The sequence below is a fragment of the Cyprinodon tularosa genome, unplaced genomic scaffold (assembly GCF_016077235.1).
Source record: "Cyprinodon tularosa strain WSP-4 unplaced genomic scaffold, ASM1607723v1 ctg270, whole genome shotgun sequence".
In the NCBI taxonomy this organism is placed as follows: domain Eukaryota; kingdom Metazoa; phylum Chordata; class Actinopteri; order Cyprinodontiformes; family Cyprinodontidae; genus Cyprinodon; species Cyprinodon tularosa.
In genome coordinates, this window is record NW_024038975.1 from 1,923,352 (window position 1) to 1,944,919 (window position 21,568).

At 39.3% G+C, this 21,568-nt stretch overlaps 1 protein-coding gene across 1 annotated transcript in view; it reads left to right on the forward strand.

Moving 5' to 3' along the window:
* col4a1 (collagen, type IV, alpha 1) overlaps positions 1-19,187 on the forward strand; it is a 73,187-nt gene extending 54,000 nt beyond the window's left edge. Inside the window, exons 38-52 of the mRNA XM_038289611.1 lie at positions 932-1,058; positions 1,176-1,256; positions 1,685-1,783; positions 2,518-2,568; positions 2,660-2,845; positions 2,992-3,125; positions 3,216-3,288; positions 9,752-9,823; positions 10,068-10,196; positions 10,300-10,398; positions 10,481-10,693; positions 10,785-10,962; positions 11,049-11,163; positions 14,243-14,415; positions 17,037-19,187. Of these exons, the coding sequence (XP_038145539.1) occupies positions 932-1,058; positions 1,176-1,256; positions 1,685-1,783; positions 2,518-2,568; positions 2,660-2,845; positions 2,992-3,125; positions 3,216-3,288; positions 9,752-9,823; positions 10,068-10,196; positions 10,300-10,398; positions 10,481-10,693; positions 10,785-10,962; positions 11,049-11,163; positions 14,243-14,415; positions 17,037-17,124 (1,818 nt within the window). The 3' untranslated portion in view covers positions 17,125-19,187. The remainder of the gene's footprint in view (positions 1-931; positions 1,059-1,175; positions 1,257-1,684; positions 1,784-2,517; positions 2,569-2,659; positions 2,846-2,991; positions 3,126-3,215; positions 3,289-9,751; positions 9,824-10,067; positions 10,197-10,299; positions 10,399-10,480; positions 10,694-10,784; positions 10,963-11,048; positions 11,164-14,242; positions 14,416-17,036) is intronic.
* The last annotated feature ends 2,381 nt before the right edge of the window (positions 19,188-21,568 follow it).

Sequence of the window (21,568 nt, forward strand, 5' to 3'; positions counted from 1 at the left end):
CCAGTCAATCACAGGGCAACACAGAGACAAACTCGACAAGCATACACCCACACTTAAGAAGAATTTAGAGAAGCCATTTAGCCTAACAGTCATGTTTTATGGGCTGTGGGAGGAAGCCAGAGTACCTGGAGAGAACATGCCAACTCCTTGCAGAAAGACCCCGGGCCAGGAATCGTACCCAAAACCTTCTTGCTGCAAGGAAGCAGTGCTACCCACTGCGCCACAGAGGCACACCTTAAAAAGCCCCTTGATAATTTAATACAAACCAGGTGTGTGTGATTTAATAAGGCTATCAGTTGAAGTTTAATTACATAAAATTAACATAGGGCAACTATTGGTCATTCCCTCCACACATCTGGCCTTTATGGAAAAGTATAAGGATGTAAAAGCATTGTTGAGAGAATGCCTCAAGAATACACTTTATTAGTTTGCCAAACTGCAACATGTTGAGGAAGATCATCTGGTCAGGTGCAACAATCTGATCTGTTTAGCCAAGCAAATTACTGTGTGATGGTATGATGCACACTGCACTGACCTCTCCATTTTCATTTTGAAACATGGTGGTGCAGAGTTCTGCACAGGTCTGATTTTAAAAAACTGCATCTGCCTGCACCCGTAGAGTTCAGAACCGAGACCTGACCCATTACCCCTAATTGTCCCCATTTAAAACCAGAGACCGCTCACACCCATAGAGTTCAGAAGAGAGACCTGACCCATTACCCCTAATTGTCCCCATTTAAAACCAGAGACCGCTCACACCCATAGAGTTCAGAACCGAGACCTGACCCATTACCCCTAATTGTCCCCATTTAAAACCAGAGACCGCTCACACCCGTACTGTAGAGTTCAGAAAAGAGACTCAAGCCGTTACTAAAATATACCTCACATTTTACTGCCCATCTCTCACTTACTGTCCTCTTAATTCTCGCAGGGTCAGACAGGTCAGCCAGGATTTCCAGGGCCCCGTGGAGACAAAGGGGAGAAGGGTCAGGAAGGAATGCCTGGAAAACCTGGACACCAAGGACCAAAGGGAGACAAAGGAAGCACTGGGTATCCAGGTTAGACGTGAAACTGATTTTTCCAGCACTTTTCTCAACCATGACACCTGCTGTTTTTTTTTTTTTTTTTTTTTTTTGGTGAGTACCCACTCTTGTTTGTGTCTCTGTTTTATAAAGGTCAAGCAGGCAGGCCAGGAGAGAAGGGTAATCCCGGACTTCCTGGATCTGCTGGAGAGCCTGGTCGTGATGGCCGTCCTGGTATGTAGGGTTCCTGTTTTCTCAGCAAGAAGGAGCTATGTTTATTTAAGAAGAATAAAAATAGATAAGTTGTTTGATATATAGGCCTATATCAGTCAAACATTTTTATTCTTTGTTTGTCTGCGCTTTGTCTTGGTATCCAAGGGGATTGGCTCATAACAAGGAAGTAGAGACGGTTTAAACACTGCACTGAAGTAGTTCCTTATTGTACTTCTTGGTTTGTAAGGAGAAAAACTTGATATTGTTGATGGAGAGGGTAGATTGTTTATGGGGAATGTTCAATTTATCCTTGGTTACAAATGTTAATCATTTGGGTTAATGTGACTGTAAATTTCTCACTTATTTCTCCTTTAAATAAGTAAATTTGCATGTTTTTAAGACAAACAAGATGCATGAAATGCTGTTGATTGAATTGGATTTTTCTTCAGGGGAAGGAGGCCTCCAAGGACCTCCTGGTCCTCGGGGAGAGAAGGGTGAACCCGGAAATGATGGCATTCCTGGATCCACTGGGGAGAGAGGAGACCCAGGTTGGTCCTTTTTATTAAAAGCTGAAAGAGCAACAAATAAACAATATATTTCACACTACTAAAGAAATATTATTTTAGGAGGGGTAAGTCTTAGTCTGACTAAATAAGTCTGACCTCGAGTCAATAGTTTGTACAGTCTTCTGTCTATGCATATCTTTTGGGCCAGCTCAAAAACAGGTAGACTTTTTTCCTAATTTAAATGATAATGGTCTAGTTTGTAGACGTCTCACAAAGGGGATTCCAAAAGGATGCATTTCATTATTTTTTGTTTATCCAGCAATATAAAGCTGTAATCTATGATCTGATCACAAGGACTTGATGGTACACCAAAGGTTTTAGCTGCAATTGTATATCCTCTCTAAAGTATATTATCCCGTTTCTCTTGTTAAATATTTTATATTTTCTATACTTTATAAAAACCCTTGACATCCTACTCAATACAAAAGAAATCTTATTTCAGGGGATAGTTTGCCTAGTTATTAAATTATTATTAATATCATAAGTATGCTACAGCAAATATTGCAGAAATATTCTTAGATAAAAAGGAACTTAGTTTGAATCAATTTTAAAAAATGATTTACCTTTTTTTTTATTAAACATTTTGAAAAAGGTAAATATAACCATTACTAATATGTACATGTTTATTTTCTCATTTCTTTATATTACTGCTGTTTTTAAACCCACAGAACATTGTAATGACATAAAATAAAACTTCTATATGCTCTTTTCTGCAGGTTTACCAGGTCAAGGTTTTCCCGGACCACCTGGAGCTCACGGTGGAAAAGGTAACAACCTGTTGTACATTGACTCATGTGACCCTCATGATGCTATCAGACAACAGCATCTCACTGTGCAGCCTGTTCTCTACCTCTTCAGGTGAAAAGGGGGATCCAGGTCTGCCTGGCATGCCTGGTCAGTCAGGTATTCCTGGTATAAAAGGCGAGAAGGGATTCCCTGGCCCTCAGGGACCACAGGGAGAGCCAGGAGAACGTGGTCTTCCTGGCCTTTCCCTGGAGGGACCCAAGGGAGAGCAGGGAGAGAGAGGACCATCTGGAGAAGCGGGTAATGTGAAAATTCTGACAAAAGTATTGCATGTGTTAGAGGTCCTGAAACACTGCAGAGTTTTCAGAACCTGTAATATAGGAGATTTTTAACTGTGATATATTTAATATATTGTGTTCTGTTAAAAAAAAACAACAACAAAACAGGAACCCCAGGAGAACCAGGTCCTCATGGAATTCCAGGAAGAGAAGGCCAAAAGGGAGAGAAGGGTGATGCTGGTCGGCCTGGTTTCCAGGGGGAGTCTGGACAAAAGGGTGACTCTGGAATACCTGGACTTCCTGTATGTTACTGTTTAATTACCTGATAAATCCCTGTGACAAATCACTAAGAGCTACAAATATAGATGACCTTTGCTTTGTGATGGTTTCAGGGTCCGACTGGCCTCCCTGGTATCGATGGAGTGAAGGGAGAGCGAGGAGTGCAGGGGGTTCCTGGCTTCCCAGGTAACTTTCAATCGAAGAGCATAACTTTGATAATTAATCTCGAATTTTAAATCGCCACTACACATAATTTATGATGGAGATATTTCTGCTATAATTCTTCACCTTCCCTATGTGCTGTTCAATTTCCCCCCATCTGGTAGATTAATAACTCTTCCAACAAGGCAGAGTATTTTTTAGGGCTTTTTGTGTTAAAAAAAATATATAAACACACACACACACACACACATATATATATACACTATATTGCCAAAAGTATTTGCTCACCCATCCAAATTATTGGAATCAGGTGTTCCAATCACTTCCATGGCCACAGGTGTATAAATTCAAGCACCTAGGCATGCAGACTGTTTTTACAAACATTTGTGAAAGAATGGGTCGCTCTCAGGAGCTCAGTGAATTCCAGCGTGGAACTGTGATAGGATGCCACCTGTGCAACAAATCCAGTCGTGAAATTTCCTCGCTCCTAAATATTCCACAGTCAACTGTCAGCTGTATTATAAGAAAATGGAAGTGTTTGGGAACGACAGCAACTCAGCCACGAAGTGGTAGGCCACGTAAACTGACGGAGCGGGGTCAGCGGATGCTGACGCGCATAGTGCGAAGAGGTCGCCAACTTTCTGCAGAGTCAATCACTACAGACCTCCAAACTTCATGTAGCTCAAGAACAGTGCGCAGAGAGCTTCATGGAATGGGTTTCCATGGGCGAGCAGCTGCATCCAAGCCATACATCACCAAGTGCAATGCAAAGCGTCCGATGCGGTGGTGTAAAGCACGCCGCCACTGGACTCTAGAGCAGTGGAGACGCGTTCTCTGGAGTGACGAATCGCGCTTCTCCATCTGGCAATCTGATGGACGGGTCTGGGTTTGGCGGTTGCCAGGAGAACGGTACTTGTCTGACTGCATTGTGCCAAGTGTAAAGTTTGTTGGAGGGGGGATTATGGTGTGGGGTTGTTTTTCAGGAGCTGGGCTTGGCCCCTTAGTTCCAGTGAAAGGAACTCTGAATGCTTCAGCATACCAAGACATTTTGGACAATTCCATGCTCCCAACTTTGTGGGAACAGTTTGGAGCTGGCCCCTTCCTCTTCCAACATGACTGTGCACCAGTGCACAAAGCAAGGTCCATAAAGACATGGATGACAGAGTCTGGTGTGGATGAACTTGACTGGCCTGCACAGAGTCCTGTCCTCAACCCGATAGAACACCTTTGGGATGAATTAGAGCGGAGACTGAGAGCCAGGCCTTCTCGTCCAACATCAGTGTGCGACCTCACAAATGCGCTTCTGGAAGAATGGTCAAAAATTCCCATAAACACACTCCTAAACCTTGTGGACAGCCTTCCCAGAAGAGTTGAAGCTGTTCTAGCTGCAAAGGGTGGACCGACGTCATATTGAACCCTATGGATTAGGAACGGGATGTCACTTAAGCTCATATGTGAGTCAAGGCAGGTGAGCAAATACTTTTGGCAATATAGTGTATATATATATATATATATATATATATATATATATATATATATATATATATATATATATATATATATATATATATATATATATATATATATATATAAAGCTGGGGTGTGGTCCTGCATAGTGGTGTGTGTGCGGTGTGCAAAACTGGTCTCCTATTAGCTTATTCTATGGGCTTATCCCTTTATAGGGCAGGTTAACATTTTTGATCACTTCACTTGCATACACTTACTAATGGACTCCCTCAGTGTGGTCTAGAAGCACAAGATCTATACCCAGCCGTTCAGCAAAGATACTGCTACATGGGTGTACATCTTAATTTGGCATTTGACCAATTAGATGAGCCTTTGAATGATATATTACCTATTGTAAATTAAGTTGGAAAAAAAAGTTAACAAGTCAAGAAAAAAGGTAAAAAGATAAAAAAGATAAAAAGAAAAGTTAAAAGATGAATTTAACAAGTTAATAAGCCTAGTTAACAATTATATTTAGGTTTATAAACTAAAAAATGTAAGTACCAGTGTCAGCATTAATGCCTCTAAGTCAGGGGTGTCAAACTCATTTTCACTGAGGGCCACATCAGCGTAATTGCTGTCCTTAAAGGGCCAGATGTAACTTATAAATGTAACTAAATGTAATTGAATGTAATGTAAAATAAATGTAACGACTCCTTAATGTTAAATAACTCATTATTTATTATAACTTATTCAAGTGACAATTACAGTTGCATAGAAAACATATGCTTGCTTGTTGCTCTAACACACACGTGTCACACAGCCGCTTCCTGCCTAGTCCTCCTCATCGGTCTCTCCCCCTCCGCCCGAATCACTATCATCGATATTTTGAAGCATTTCTAAAACCTGTTTCACTGTTAGGTTTCTTCTGAAGGCCACTTTTTCCATATTAGCCAAAAAGTTCTAGGTAGAATGTTGGTTGCTAGGCAACGGTACCAATCGTCAATCAACCGCGGGAAGACTTTACAATGCAACTAATAGAGCCGTCAAAATGGCGGTTGTGGGGGATCGAGGTAGAATTAACCATAATTATTTTTTACGTTTTAATTGTATTAAAAAAAAAAAGTGAAAATGAAGGAAATTTAGAAACAGGAAAATTGAGTTAACATGAGCAACATAAATTTAATTTTAAATATAGTTCTTTCCCTTTAAAATCTCAGAACCATCAAAATGACGGCTGTGGGAGTTCTAGCGGGCCACATAAAATGACGTGGCGGGCCACATCTGGCCCGCGGGCCTTGAGTTTGACACATGTGCTCTAAGTAGTTGTATCAAAAAAAAAAAAATGTGTTTCTTTCACTCTGACTGTTTTTCATGAATTTGTTATAGAAACACTTTTGTTATTTTTCTTGGAGTGTCTTGTTATTACATTGACATCCCTTTTTGCGATCAAAATATCCATATTTTTTATGTTGCAAAGGTAATAAGGTCTTGTCCTGGATTCCAGTAACACTATCGTCTTGAAATTTTATTTTTCAAAGTATTTCACTGAGTGCCCGATAAACGGCTATTAGAGCTCACACTGCAGTTAGCAATAAAAGCTTTACTACCTGATACAGACCTAACTGATATAGCCAAGAGCAATGCTGAATTTTATTTTTTAGTAACTAGCATAAAATAGATTAACTGGTTAATCCAAAGACCTTATACTGCAGCAAAGATTAGTTAAAGCTTAAAAAAGAATCAGCTATTAAGATTGCAGCATAATATCACTGTTAGCTTAAAAAAATGCAACCTTTAGAAACATTTACTAAGCTGAGAAAATCATTAATATGGTACAAATGAAGCATAAGGTTGGGGTTTAGATAATTTATCTTTGCACAATCAGTTTACACTTCAAATATCTGCTAGCAGGGGCTAGCCCGGTGCCCCCATAGAACTAGCCCTGGGCCCCGTCACTGAAGACTACTGTGTTAATTTGATGATGGATGATATGCTTTGGCAAAGAAATCTAAATTTAATTACCGTATTTTCACGACTATAAGGCGCACTTAAACGTCTTTTTTTCCCCTCAAAATGTGAGGTGCGCCCTTTGGTGCGGTGCGCCCTATGTGTGTTGTAACTGCGACTTTTGAGACCACCTCATTGAGGAGATGATAAAAGAGTGGCTGAATGTAAGGAGACTAGGTGTTTTTTTTTTCCACTCATCACCATCGCTGTTAATCTGTGACTACATGCGTGCCCATCTCACAGCTGATTTGAAAAACATGGTGAAACAAATTAACGCTGTGCTCGCTGTTATTCAACCGCTCGACATCGGTGTGAACCGGACCCAGCAGGTGCAGCAGAAGCAGCGTGTTTACATGCAAAGTCAATGGTTGACGCGCGCATAGGCGCAGCAAAAGGTCCCGCAGCGCGTTTTGAGCAGCAGGCGCTGCGCGTCAGGAGCGTTTAAGCATCTGCCAACGCGCTGCTGCTGCTCGAGATGGAAAAATTGATGTTTAGCTGCTGGACGTGCCGCATCAACCAATCAGAGAAGCTGATCTGGGAGCTGACAGCAAGACAGACACAGCGCTCTGATGACATATGATATTAAGGCAAATGAAAAAGGCTGGATGGATGAGGAGATGATGAAAGCGTGGCTGAGGCAGGTGTATGTGAGGAGACCAGGTGGTTTTTTCCACGCATCACCATCGCTGTTAATCTGTGACTGCGTGCCCATCTCACAGCCGATGTGAAAAAAAAGGTGAATCAAATGAACGCTGTTATCCCGGGGGGTCTGACAAAGGAACTTCAACCGCTCGACATCGGTGTGAAGCGGCCGTTCAAAGTAAGGCTGCGAGCGGCGTTTGAGCGATTGATGACAGACGGAGACCACAGTTTCACGATAAGTGGAAGGCAGCGCCGGGCAAGTTACGCCACAGTTTGCGGATGGATTGTAGATGCTTGGACTAACGTGTCTGCTGGCTCTGTTGTTCGAGCTTTCGCAAAAGCCGGCATTATTTCTGAGGAGCCGCCCGGCACGGAAAGTGACTCTGACAGCGAAGAAGGAAAAAACTGGCATGTCTCATTTAGCGCAGCTGTTTAATTCAGAAACAGAGGATGATGACTTTGATGGGTTCAATTAATACTTTGTAATAAATACTTGAATAAAGCACAATCATACTCAGTTTTGCTCCCGCTCTATTTTTCTACCTGAAAACTTAATTCAACAGCAGCCTCTGGGCCGGGTCTCCTCCGGTTTCTCCGCGGCGGCTGGCAGGTGTTTTTTCATCTAAATAATCTAAATCTTGCAGCTATATTTGCTGTGATCAGTGGGAATAAAGTAGTTTTAATATGTTTTTAAGTGAGAAAGTCCACCTGAAAACTTAAAGGAGAAGTTCGGTTTTTAACACTTTTAGCCCATTTTCTGTAGTGTCCAGGATGAAATCGAATGATCGACACCAAAATTTTGACAATTGGTCCTGTCTCTGCTTTTTGGCTCATTTAGAATCCACCCCTGGCTGCTTTAGAATGGCTTCCATAGAGCATGTCCGATAATGTCCTTAAAACAACCTTAAACGTTCTTTTTTTTAAATATGCTACTCACCGGGTCGTCAGCGCTGTTCAATGACGTTCCAAAAAAAGTTTCGTGAAGAAAAAACGTTCCTGTAGTGTTTTATTTAGCATTTTGTAAATCCCATTGAGTTCTGTTGGAATAGTCAATATTCCCCTGCCACCGGAAACGGAAATGGGGCCTGTTTACACAGTTGTAGTCTTTTCGCTTCCCTCTGTGTACTCCGACGTCGAGAATCAAGAATCCACCTTTCGTATTCCATTTTCAGAGTTTTTTAAAGTGTTTAACAGAGACGTTAGCACCTCGACGTCGGATTATCTATTTCTGTCGGAGGCGCTCAGACCCCCACATACCAGTGGTGCACCGACAGTAGAAATCCCTTCAACAGCAGCCTCTAGGCCGGGTAGCCTCCTGGTTCACCGCGGTGACTGGCAGGTGTTTTTCATCTAAATAATTTAAACTGCAGGCACCAGGATACCTGTAATAAAAGCGAACATATTCCGTCAGCAGGTTTCAGGAGTTTAATTTAATTTAGAAGTGATCACAGCGCTCTGTCATCTGCGATGTGTCTGTCTCACGGCCAGCTCCCAGGTTTGATTAATACTTTGTAATAAATACATGAATAAAGCACAGTCATACTCAATTTTGCCCCCGCTGTATTTTTAAATACGCAGTAGAGGTATTTAAAGGTAGTAGAGGACATGTACCTGTATATAAAAAACGCGCCCTATAGTCCGGTGCGCCTTATGTGTGTTTAATACAGAAATGGCACACGTAACTGAGACTGCGCCTTTTAGTACGGTGCGCCTTATGGTCGTGAAAATATGGGTAGCACTTTTTTTTTTATTAAATTGTGAGTGCGAAAAAAAAAAAGATTGCTGTGTAATAAGTGGCCTGTTCTATATAGCTTGTGCTGCAAATTTTGATAGTATGTAGGAAATTAAAGCCAACTGTCTGGTACTAGCAGTTTGAGGTTGTAAAAAAGATACATTTCTTAGTCATGGAGTTAGAAGTAATAAGTCTATTAATTAAAAGAATAATGATGAATATTGTCAATCATGTGCTTTATATAAGTATCATAAGATTCAAAAAGTGCTACAAACAAAAGTAAGCAAACAAACATTAAAACAACAAAAGTTTATTAGAAATCTGTCATAAAACATAAAAAACTTCCTCCAAAACCATCTGACAGAGATGGAGCCAAAGTCAAAATTTCATGAAGATTATGCTCTAAACAAGTGGATTTATGTTGCCCAAATGCTCAGAATAGCAATGTTTTTATGCACAAGATTTCACTATCAGATTAAAATGTGTTTAGATAAAAAAAAATCCTCAAAAGGCTTTAAAGATTCAATCCTTTCGTTTTTATTTAGTTTTAAGGTTTACATATTTTATTGTAGTATGTATGTATGTGCTTTCTAAAACACCTAGAATCAGTTTAAGTAAGTTATGACTGGTTAATACATGAATGGCCTCTATCTCTAGGTGATAGAGGTTCACCTGGCGACCCTGGATTCAAAGGAGAACTTGGTGACAGAGGATTCCCTGGAGAAAAGGGTAACTACAATCTTCTTTCACATTTCTTTTCTAGAGAAGGCCAAAAGCCAAAAGGATTTGGTATACCAATAAAGTTTGTTACAAGGACTTCAAGTGTTGCTAAAGTTTTCATCTTACCAGTTTGCTGACCCTCTTCATTTACCTTGATAGTTGGTGAAGTTGCACCAGCAATCTTTTGGATCTCTTCACACTTGTTTTCTTTCACATTTTCCCTAATTTATACCCAAATGTATTCTGTTTTCAGGTACTGAAGGCCCCCCTGGTCCCCCTGGCCCTCGAATAATGATCAAAGGAGATATTGGATTCCCAGGTGATCAGGGTTTACCTGGTCCTCAGGGACCACCAGGGCTTCCTGGACAGAAGGGACAGCAAGGTGAGCTTTTTCTCTTCATCGTAATCCTATTGTTGGGGTTGATGTTGATGTTAATTGTTGATCATTTCAACTCTTGCAAATGATTTTTGTTTTTTCCCTTTAGGTGTGACGGGTATCCAGGGCCTGAAAGGAGAAACAGGTATTAATGGATTTGATGGTCAGCCAGGAGCTAAAGGAGAACCTGGTATGCCAGGACCACAAGGTGAGAATGCGACAAGATAAGAGGTGGAGATCTTTAGTGATGTGAAGTTAGATTCCATTTTCTAACTCTTCTATGTATTTAGGACCCAGAGGATTTCCAGGTCCCCCAGGACCTGATGGTGTTCAAGGTCAAGTAGGTCCTCCTGGACCATCTTCCATGGAGCATGGTTTCTTGGTAACACGTCACAGCCAAAGTATTGAGGTTCCACTGTGTCCTGGGGGTACCAGGTTAATCTATGATGGATACTCCTTGCTCTATGTGCAAGGCAATGAGCGTTCCCATGGACAAGACTTAGGTAGGAAAAAAGGAAATGGGAAAGCGATGGGACATATGGAGAATTAGAGGAGGAATCTTTAAAGTATGTTTTTTTATTTTTTTTATTTTAGGTACAGCAGGCAGTTGTCTCCGAAAGTTCAGCCCCATGCCATTCTTATTCTGCAACATCAACAATGTGTGCAACTTTGCATCTCGTAATGATTACTCCTACTGGCTAACCTCACCGGAGCCGATGCCAATGAGCATGGCACCAATCACTGGGGACAGCATTAAACCCTTCATCAGCAGGTTTTCTTTCGACCCTGTTCTACTATGGCTGGCCTGCGTCATACCAAATATCCACAACATATTTTGTTGTTTTCATGTGTATGCAGGTGTGCTGTATGTGAAGCTCCGGCTATGGTGATAGCAGTCCACAGCCAGACAATCAGGATCCCACCATGCCCTGAAGGCTGGAGCTCTCTTTGGATTGGCTACTCCTTTGTCATGGTAACTGAATGTAGTTTCATTTCAATTCAAATTCAAAAATACTTCATTATCCCAAAGGCCAATTAAATAAAAAGGCAAGATCATCTTTGTACACTTACACTTGGAATCAGCTTGTGTAAAAATAGTGCCACACAAAGAAACTTTGCTTGCCTTCTAAAGCCAGATGATTTTGGTAGGTTTCTGTTCTCTAAGGTTGTTCAGACCTCTGATAATACAAACATTATAATTAGGGAAAGAAGAGGGATTTTTAGCTAAAAACCCCTCTTCAACATTGGTAAGATTATTCAGCAGTAACAAACTGAATGAAAAAAGAATCGTAGACTCAACTATTTTTCTCACATTTTTTACACCAATCTAAGACTTTTCTTCTTTCCTTTTGCACCTCCACTTGCCTACAAATAGAGCAAAATGGAAAAAAACATGTCATAAAATATAATTAACCAATAAGGTGTGATTATTTAATCGGAAGACTTTTTTTTTTACAACCAGTGTAAGCTTCTGACATAAAGCTTCATAAAGTCAAAGTACGTGATTAGGCCCCTTCAAGTTCTTTAGGTCTCTTGGCTCATAATCCTATGATTTCAAAAACACTTTCCTTGGACTTAGACAAGCGGTATATAGCAGTTGGAGTAAGATAAACATTACCAATATAAAGTGCAGCAGTGATCAGAAAGTAACAATGTAGAGAAAAAAGAAACTGGTACCAAACCAATAATGGTGCAAAATGGCATTAATGTGAAAAAGTTCAGTGCAGTGCAAAATACATGCGAAATGCAGTAGAACATTTAGCTGTGTCCTATTTAAAAGGATTATAAAATGTCAGCAACGTGGGTAGTGCAAAATAATGTTGAAAGTGACGCACAGTCTTGATTAGAGTTTCAACAGTCTGATGGCAGTGGGGAAAAAGCTGTTGCAGAACCTGTTGGTCTTGCAGTGAATGCAGCAAAGCCTCTTCCCAGAGGACAGCATGGCGATCAGTCCATTGCGTGGTTGTGAGGGGTCGCTGATGTTACTGGCTTAGGACATGCAGAGCTGGGAGGAAATGTCTTTTATGGAGGGGAGGGGAGCCCCGATGATCCTCCCTGCTGTCCTCACCTCTCTTCTCATGTTCTTCATCTTATGTAGTTTGAATAGATGCTCTGATCTAGATTTTTATTGCTTTCTAAATCATGACCAATGCGGCACTTAAAAGTCAAATTGCTTGTCAGTTCAAACCTACTTGGCAATAAACTTGATTCTGATTCAAAAATGACATAAAATTATAACCTTACTATACTTGAAAATTGAGCAGCTATCATGTTTTTTTATTCATATACAGGTGCTGGTCATAAAATTAGAATATCATGAAAAAGTAGATTGATTTCAGTAATTCCATTTAAAAAGTGAAACTTGTATATTATATTCATACATTACATACAAACTCATATATTTCAGATGTTTATTTTGTTTAATTTTAAAGATTACAAATGACAACAAATGAAAATCTCAAATTCATCATATCAGAAAATTAGAATATTGTGAAAAGGTTCAAAATTGATGGCCCCTGGTGCCACACTCTAATCAGCTAATTAACTCAAACCACCTACAAAAGCCTTTAAATGGTCTTTCAGTCTAGTTCTATAGGCTACACAATCATGGGGAAGACTGCTGACTTGACAGTTGTCCAAAAGACGACCATCGACACCTTGCACAAGGAGGGCAAGACACAAAAGGTCATCGCTAAAGAGGCTGGCTGTTCACAGAGCTCAGTGTCCAAGCACATTAATAGAGAGGCGAAGGGAAGGAAAAGATGTGGTCGAAAAAAGTGTACAAGCAAGAGAGATAACCGCACCCTGGAGAGGATTGTGAAACAAAACCCATTCAAAAATGTGGGGGAGATTCACAAAGAGTGGACTGCAGCTGGAGTGAGTGCTTCAAGAACCACAACACACAGACGTATGAAAGACATGGGTTTCTGCTGTCGCATTCCTTGTGTCAAGCCACTCTTGAACCACAGACAGCGTCAGAAGCGTCTTGCCTGGGCTAAAGAGAAACAGGACTGGACTGCTGGTGAGTGGTCCAAAGTCATGTTCTCTGATGAAAGTAAATTTTGCATTTCCTTTGGAAATCAAGGTCCCAGAGTCTGGAGGAAAAGAAGAGAGGCACTTCATCCACGTTGCTTGAAGTCCAGTGTAAAGTTTCCACAGTCAGTGATGGTTTGGGGTGCCATGTCATCTGCTGGTGTTGGTCCATTGTGTTTTCTGAGGTCCAGGGTCAACGCAGCCACATACCAGGAAGTTTTAGAGCACTTCATGCTTCCTGCAGCTGACCAACTTTTTGGAGATGCAGATTTCATTTTCCAACAGGACTTGGCACCTGCACACAGTGCCAAAGCTACCAGTACCTGGTTGAAGGACCATGGTATCCCTGTTCTTAATTGGCCAGCAAACTCTCCTGACCTTAACCCCATAGAAAATCTATGGGGTATTGTGAAGAAGAAGATGCAATACACCAGACCCAACAATTCAGAAGAGCTAAAAGCCACTATTAGAGCAACCTGGGCTATCATAACACCTGAGCAGTGCCACAGACTGATCGACTCCATGCCACGCCGCATTGCTGCAGTAATACAGGCCAAAGGAGGCCCAACTAAATACTGAGTGCTGTACATGCTCATACTTTTCATGTTCATACTTTTCAGTTGGCCAACATTTCTATAAATCCTTTGTTTTTATTGGTCTTCAGTAATATTCTAATTTTCTGATATGATGAATTTGAGATTTTCATTTGTTGTCATTTGTAATCATCAAAATTAAACAAAATAAACATCTGAAATATATGAGTTTGTATGTAATGTATGAATATAATATACAAGTTTCACTTTTTAAATGGAATTACTGAAATCAATCTACTTTTTCATGATATTCTAATTTTATGACCAGCACCTGTAGTATCCATAGATTTGTTTTATGTTGTGTTTTCTAACAATATTTCACATCAATGCAAGATGAACAAAAACATATAATTAATAGCTCTCTTATTAACAACAAATTAACGTAATCCCCATCTAATCTTTATTGCTTTGTGTGTTTTTCTGCAGCACACCAGTGCGGGTGCGGAGGGTTCAGGTCAGGCTTTGGCCTCTCCTGGTTCCTGTCTGGAGGAGTTCCGCAGTGCTCCATTTATTGAATGTCATGGTCGAGGAACCTGCAACTACTATGCCAACTCCTACAGCTTCTGGCTCGCTACCATTGAGACAGAGGATATGTTTAGGTAAGACTAATAATTTCTTCTTGCACGATAACTTAAAGACCTTTAAAGGTTTGCTTTTTGTGGTCTTAATTGGTTTGTATTTTTTATATAGTGTTGTATAATGAAGGCAGCTTCATTATACAACACTATATAACAACCACAATGCATTAGGGCATTACACTTTAAGAGAAATAAAAATAAGTAGATGGTCTGTTAAGGTCAGGGGACTCCAAAGTGCTTTACACAACATCGTGTCATTCACCTATTCTCTAATGCTAGTAGTGGCAAGCTAAGTTATAGCCACAGCTGCCCCAGGGCACTTCTTTTAAATAAACAGTGAGGACCTAAGATGCGCACATCCCTGACTTTCATTCATTTTCTACAGTCTAACCATGACACCTAAAACCTAACATTTATGGGTAGATACCTCACCCGTAAGTATAATAACACACAACCACCATCAGTTGATAAGGTGGGTTATTTATGCCAGAGGATGCAACAGAAAGCCATGTTAAAATCAGTACAAAATAGTTAAAATTTGTGTATTCTTTTGTTTTGTTTTCAGTCCACAACTTAACATACATTTTTAGTGACTTTTAAAATAAAGAAACAGTGCACAGGTTTGAATCCATTTATTTCTCCAATTTAGACACAGTCACACTTATAGAGACTTTTTACAAATACAATTAGGTAAAATGTTCATGAACAAGTTTCACCTCAAACACTGAAATTTTTTTGCTTTCGAATAGCTTCTGGCATAATTCAGGGTGTATGTTTGTTTTTGTTTTTTTATTTTGGTAAATTCTAAAAATGAAGTTCAACCTTCTTTGACTTCTGCTATGGGTCATTTCTTTGCTTTAACGCCAAATAATACTTTTTTGATTTAAGTTAAAGATGAACAAATTTGTTTTTTTTTATTGTCCTCTACCATCCATAAATCTGTCTGTCTGTCTGTCTGTCTGTCTGTCTGTCTGTCTGTCTGTCTGTCTGTCTGTCTGTCTGTCTGTCTGTCTGTCTGTCTGTCTGTGTCTATATGTGTCTGTCTGTATATGTGTCTGTCTGTCTGTGTCTATATGTGTCTGTGTCTATATGGTCACGGTGGGGCCGGTGCCCATCTCTTGCAGTCTATGACAGGGATACACCCTGGACAGGTCACCAGTCTGTCGCAGGATATATTAATTATATATAAATGCAAAGTGAAAGAGAAAAAATAAATAAAAGGAAAGAGGTTGGCTAAAAGATTAAAAGAGGAAAATAAATATAGCAGAGAATAAAAGAACACAGTGACTTACCACAAACGCATATAAAAACAACTCAATTTAATTCAATTCAGTTTATTTATATAGCGCCAATTCACAACACATGTAATCTCAAGGCACTTTACAGTTCAACCAGATCATACAGTCAAATTGATTTAAAGTTTTCTATCTAAGGAAAACCAGTTGATTGCATTGACTAATTTACTTGAATGCAGTCCCTCACTCTAAGCATGCTTGTAGCGACAGAGGAGAGGAAAAACAGGGAGAAACCTCCAGCAGAACCAGGCTCAGTGTGAGCGGCCTTCTGCCAAGGCTGACTGGGGTTCAAGAAGACAGAAGCAGAGACACAAAAAGCAGCTGTAGAAGCTGTCCCTGTCCAGGAAACACACAGCCAGGCAGAGGAGCTCGGAGCCAACTCCCATGTCAGAGGATGAAGAGAGCACATCCAGCCAGTCACAGCCAGAGAAACAGGATTACACTGGAAAACAGGCCGAGCTCTAACATTTATAAACAAGGGTGTTGATGGAAGCAGCACAGCTGATATTTCTCTCCAGGATGGCGTCACAGATAAACAAGAACAGACGAGGCAAAGCTTCTATGAGTATGAGAAAAAGCAGAGAGAGCATAACGTTAGAGATTGTACTAACAGATTCTGCAGAGTGGGAGAATAGAGATAGAATGAAGGAGAATGATGAAATGGGGGTCCCTATGTCCTCGAAAAGTCTAAGCCTATATCAGCATAACTATAGAGATAGCCCAGGATAACCTGAGCCACTCTAACTATAAGCTTTATCAAAAAGGAAAGTTTTAAGCCTAGTCTTAAAAGTAGACAGGGTGTCTGCATCACGGACTAAAACTGGTAGTTGGTTCCACAGGAGAGGAGCCTGTTAACTAAAAGATCTGCCTCCCATTCTATTTTAAAACTTCTAGGAACCACTAGTAAACCTGCAGATTGAGAGCAATGTGCTCTGTTAGGAACATAAGGAACAATCGTATCTCTGATATAAGATGGAGCTTGGCCATTTAAGGCTTTATATGTGAGAAGGAGGATTTTAAATTCTATTCTGGATTTAACAGGAAGTCAATAATGAAAAGTAAACTGTTCTAATTAATACACAATGTACTTATAGGGGCAAACACAGCTCTAAGCAAAGTATATCTATATGTATGTATTAAGTATGTGCAATCACCTGAATCCAAACATCTGTTTTTGCAGGTGTGAGCACGCCTGTGTGCTTCTCCTAGATGTAGAGGGAGCTATTACATAGTTGCTGCTGAAATGGAATAGAGATTAAGTTTAAGATTTTGAAACTGTTAGGCTTTACCCTTAGCTATAGTACCTATGATGCTGACCTGTGGTAATTGTTCTATTTTCTCCTCCAGGAAACCTGAGCCAACGACACTCAAAGCAGGCAGCCTCCGGACACACATAAGCCGCTGTCAAGTCTGCATGAAGAGGACATTCACTTAACACCAAAGGCTTTTCTCCATTTTAAGACATAAACAGAAAAAAGAACATGCATCAACATCATCAACTTAGCTAAACTCCCTGTTCTAATGGTGCTATTTTCCTGTGTGTTCATGTGCAAAATGAGAGAGGATCAAGAGGTGTGGGTCGCAAAAAAATCAGCGACTGGACTTTGCAAAGAAATCATAGACCAAGGGGCTTTTTTAAATGCTTTTTTCCCCCTCCAAGTTGCAGCACACACCGTGTTTCTAAAGAATGGAGCCCGGTTTACCACTGCACTGAGCTGAAACCCCCTCAAAAGTTTAACTGGTGTTATCTTCAGAGGGCTGTTTGGTGCTATTGAATTTTAAGTGTCTGCATTTCCTTTTTTTTCCCCCTTTTAATTTTCTTCCTCTTTCAGTGCTACACAGTTCAAGCATATAACCTCACAACCATATAACTTTTCACACCTTATAATTTTAAAAATGATGGGTCTTACCACTGCTTACACACAATTTTCACTTTCCAAATCCCCTTTGGATGCTGCTGACACCATTGTAAATACAAAGCATTCCTGTATGCCACAGTCAAACATATTCTCCTCAGGTTATTACTGTATCAGTTTGTGTGTTATTAAGCCCATTTTTTTATTTATAAAATTTATAAAATGATGTTTGTTGTTTATCTGAAATTCAGCGAATTCAAGATTAATGTTTCATTGTTTAACAGCCATATTAACGTAGAAACAGCACTGAAGTTTCATTGACAGGTTAAGTGTGTGTGTTTGTGTGTGTGGGTGCTTGTGTGTGTGTGTGTGTACATACATTATGAGAGAGAATCTGAATGGATAGGGAATCGTGTGGATTTCAATGTTTTTGCATATACTATTGTTGCACACCCCTCTTGTTGCTTTATCTGAAATAAATGATCCGACAAAGAAGACTGAAAAGAAGAGTTCTGCCAGTTCTTATTTTGTATTCCCTTTTCAGTTCCTAAGGAAACAAAAGCATTCTCCCAACTGCATTTGACCAGCTGCTGTCAAAGTCAATAACAGTACATTATCTTAAAAAAATACTTCTTATTAAATTAAGATTATTTATATCCGATCACATCACACAATGTGTGATATTGAAGAATGGAATTGTTACTTTTGAGAATTTTGACTTGCAGCTAATAAAACCCACATAGTGTTTCCTTATTATCTGAATCTTACATTAGACAAATGAGCGGTGTTTCTTCCCCAGTACTGTACAGAATACGTATGTGCTTTTGGCACTTAGTGGAGAAATAAATCAGTGTCACCATAAAACTTATCAACTGACCACAGCACAAGGAACTCTTAATGCCTGCTGGTCGATGTCTGCTTTAGGTCTGGTAAAATGATGCTGACGTTTCTTTAGATCAGGAGAAGCTTCATAGAAAGAATGTAACATATTTTGTAACACAGCACAGTGGACTTTTGTGTCTTGTGGCTCTTAATTCTGCAGCTGCTGACAAGATCATGTGAATATTATCGAATGGGCACATTTCTTTCTTTCATTCAACTTTCCATTATCATGTGTAGATTGAACAGCTAGCTTTTTTTTTAACCCTGTGGCTTAAACGTAGTGGTCTGCAAGACAGCTATGAGTTCAGCAGCCTTGAATTAGAAATCTTACTTATTAATTTATCATTGCACACCATCCGAAATGCATCTCTTTGTGTCTATAGTGCCGTTGCAGAGGGGCCTACATTTGCTGCAAATGTGTAAATGAAAAGCGAATAAAAAAGCACAAAAGCTGCAAAAACAATGCTTGCAGACACAAAAATGAAACTAGCATTAAGACAAACACAAAAAAGCATGCAAAGAAATTGCTGCAAAAGAGAGTTGCAATAATCACAGAAAGTAGTGAGCAGCAAGGTGCAGAAAGCTGCAAATACATAAACATGGTAAGACAGATTAATAAAGCTGCAAATGACCTCTGCATTACAGAAGTGCTCCAGATCAGAAGGGAGAGACGATCATCAACTCATTACTACAAAGTAATATATATATCTATATATGTATATAGATATAAACTAGATATATGGATAGATAAATAAAAAAAAATTTCAACCCAGAGGTGATTTTGTGGGAAGAAAAGATATTTTTCTTTTTAAAACACTCTCTATCTCTATTAGCCTTTAGTGCCTTTATTAAGGGTCTGGTCCCAAGGGATGGTGATCGTCTCCCCCTCACAGTGTCGTCCATTGCACATTAGACAGATACAGATGTATTTGAAGCATTTATGTATTTGCAGTGTGTGTTCACTTTGCTTTTCTCTATTTTCTGTGAATGCAGCATTTTTTTTTGTTTAATGTATTTTGTGTTGTCAGTTTTTGTTCGTTGGACTCATTTTTATGTTTGTTATTCTCGTGTTTTGTGTTTCCAGTACTTTTTGAATTTGCTGCTAGTTCATTTGCAGCTGTCAGCGACCGCACTAATGCATCTATACAGTGAAATAGATAAACCTTTTAATACATTTCTATTGTATACTGAATCTGTTTTATTGTAAGCCCTACAAGTTGTTTTATTTTAAATAAATTGACAATATAGTTGCAATTATTATGTTCTTCACTCATTGTCTACAGACTATTACAAGTTTGAGTAAGCTTTGTTTTTATGTGTCCAGTCATACCTTTTCTGGCAAGGCTAAAGGAATCACAATCTAGAGCGTTTGTCTACATGTGCCAGGTGTTTTTTTTCCTACATAACATATATGTATAGACATAATCCTGATTAGATGATTGATGTTATCAAATCATGTTTATAGAAAATCTATAAAAGTTTATCACTAATATATTTCCCTTTAAATTCTGTTTAAATCTATAAGCTGAAGCTCTGCAATTCTAATGCCACAAGAGGGCAGCACTAACCCACTTTTGTTGAAAGATGCCTGTATTTCACCAATTGAATGTTTCAGTTTATTATTTTAAATTCTCCTTTAAATGTTAATCATCATTGTATTAATTTATATATTTATTCAGTAATATGAACCACAATATTAAAACTATATTTTAGGTGCTGTCTTCAGAAACACTTGCTGAGGCCTACAACATGATGCAGCCGCTTCCTCAGCACTTCTGCCAGGAGTCTGGCCAATGAACCCTTTTACCCCAACGAATGCACAAATGGATCGATTTGTTTCGCAGAGGAGCAGATAACCCCGCCTTTCAAGTCCGATCTCGTCTTTCATTTAGTGCCGGAATCCTATCCCTTGTTTCCTCTTTAGCCACCGCAGAGACAAACAGAGCCCTTGACCCCCAGACTCTCTTCATAAACATCTCTGATAAGGCCTTAACCTCTGACCGGTGAGCGTAAGGTCATATGGATGAGAGTGGGTTTGGAGGCATGGGGAAGTCAGAGACTGATGTGTTACAGAGAAACTAACTGCAGTCTGTGGAAAGATTGGAGTCAAGAAAAAAAGAGTGAAAACACTGTCAGATGACTTAGTAATCCTTCAGTGTTTGACTGAATCAGTCCTTCTGCTTATTGCTCTTCTTAAATGAGGAAAGTCCTTTGAAATTATAATAAATGACTTTTTTAAACTTAAAAAGATAATGCCTATTTAAAAACAAAAAATTGCCAATCTTATTTTGACTTTGATAAAAAATATAGTATAAATGTGAGGAGGAAAGAATATGATAGATGCTTTTCATAACCTAATAAAAATCATAACCTAGCTTATATATTGTATGCAACACCTCTTAGTAATATTGGGAGCTTAATCGGATACAGTTGATAAAGTTATTTCCAGTTCTCAAATTATTTCTTGAATAAATTCAGCTGACCAGTTCTGCAATCCTTGTCAGGTTTTAGAGAGTATTAATGAACAAAAATCATCAAGAAGACCAAGGAACGGAGTGGAATAAGGTTTTGGAAAAGTTTAAAACAGTGTTGGATTATAATACAATATCCAAAGCATTGAACATCATCGCTTGGAGCTCTGCTCAACTGATACCACTCTGACCTTCTTAGAAGAGGCGAGAAGGAAGAAATCTTTAAGGGTTTTCTTTAAGCAATAGGGAATAGCAAACATGTGGAAGATTCTCTGGTAAAGAAAAAAAAAAAAAACAAACAATTATTCAACATTCTGTTTTATATTTAAAAAAATAATGGGTGTTATGCTTATAATCCAATTTTTAATAAGACTGAAGTATTATGCTGTGGAACTGCTTTATTATCCATAGAGATGTGCTGGTGAAGGTTCTCAGTCATCCAGGTCATAATCATTCCAAAAAAAATTTAAAACAATCCACTGGACTTGGTTTCCATGTTTGAAGACGTTTCAATCCAGGAAGCTTTTTTTAATTCAAAATGTCAGGAATAGCATTGAGTTCAAGGTTTTATACAGTAGCCCAACAAAGCCTTATTTTTGTACTGAAAACATGCAATGCATCCAACAGAGACATGGAAACAAGTCAGAGGTAATGAGAAGATGGATAGAGC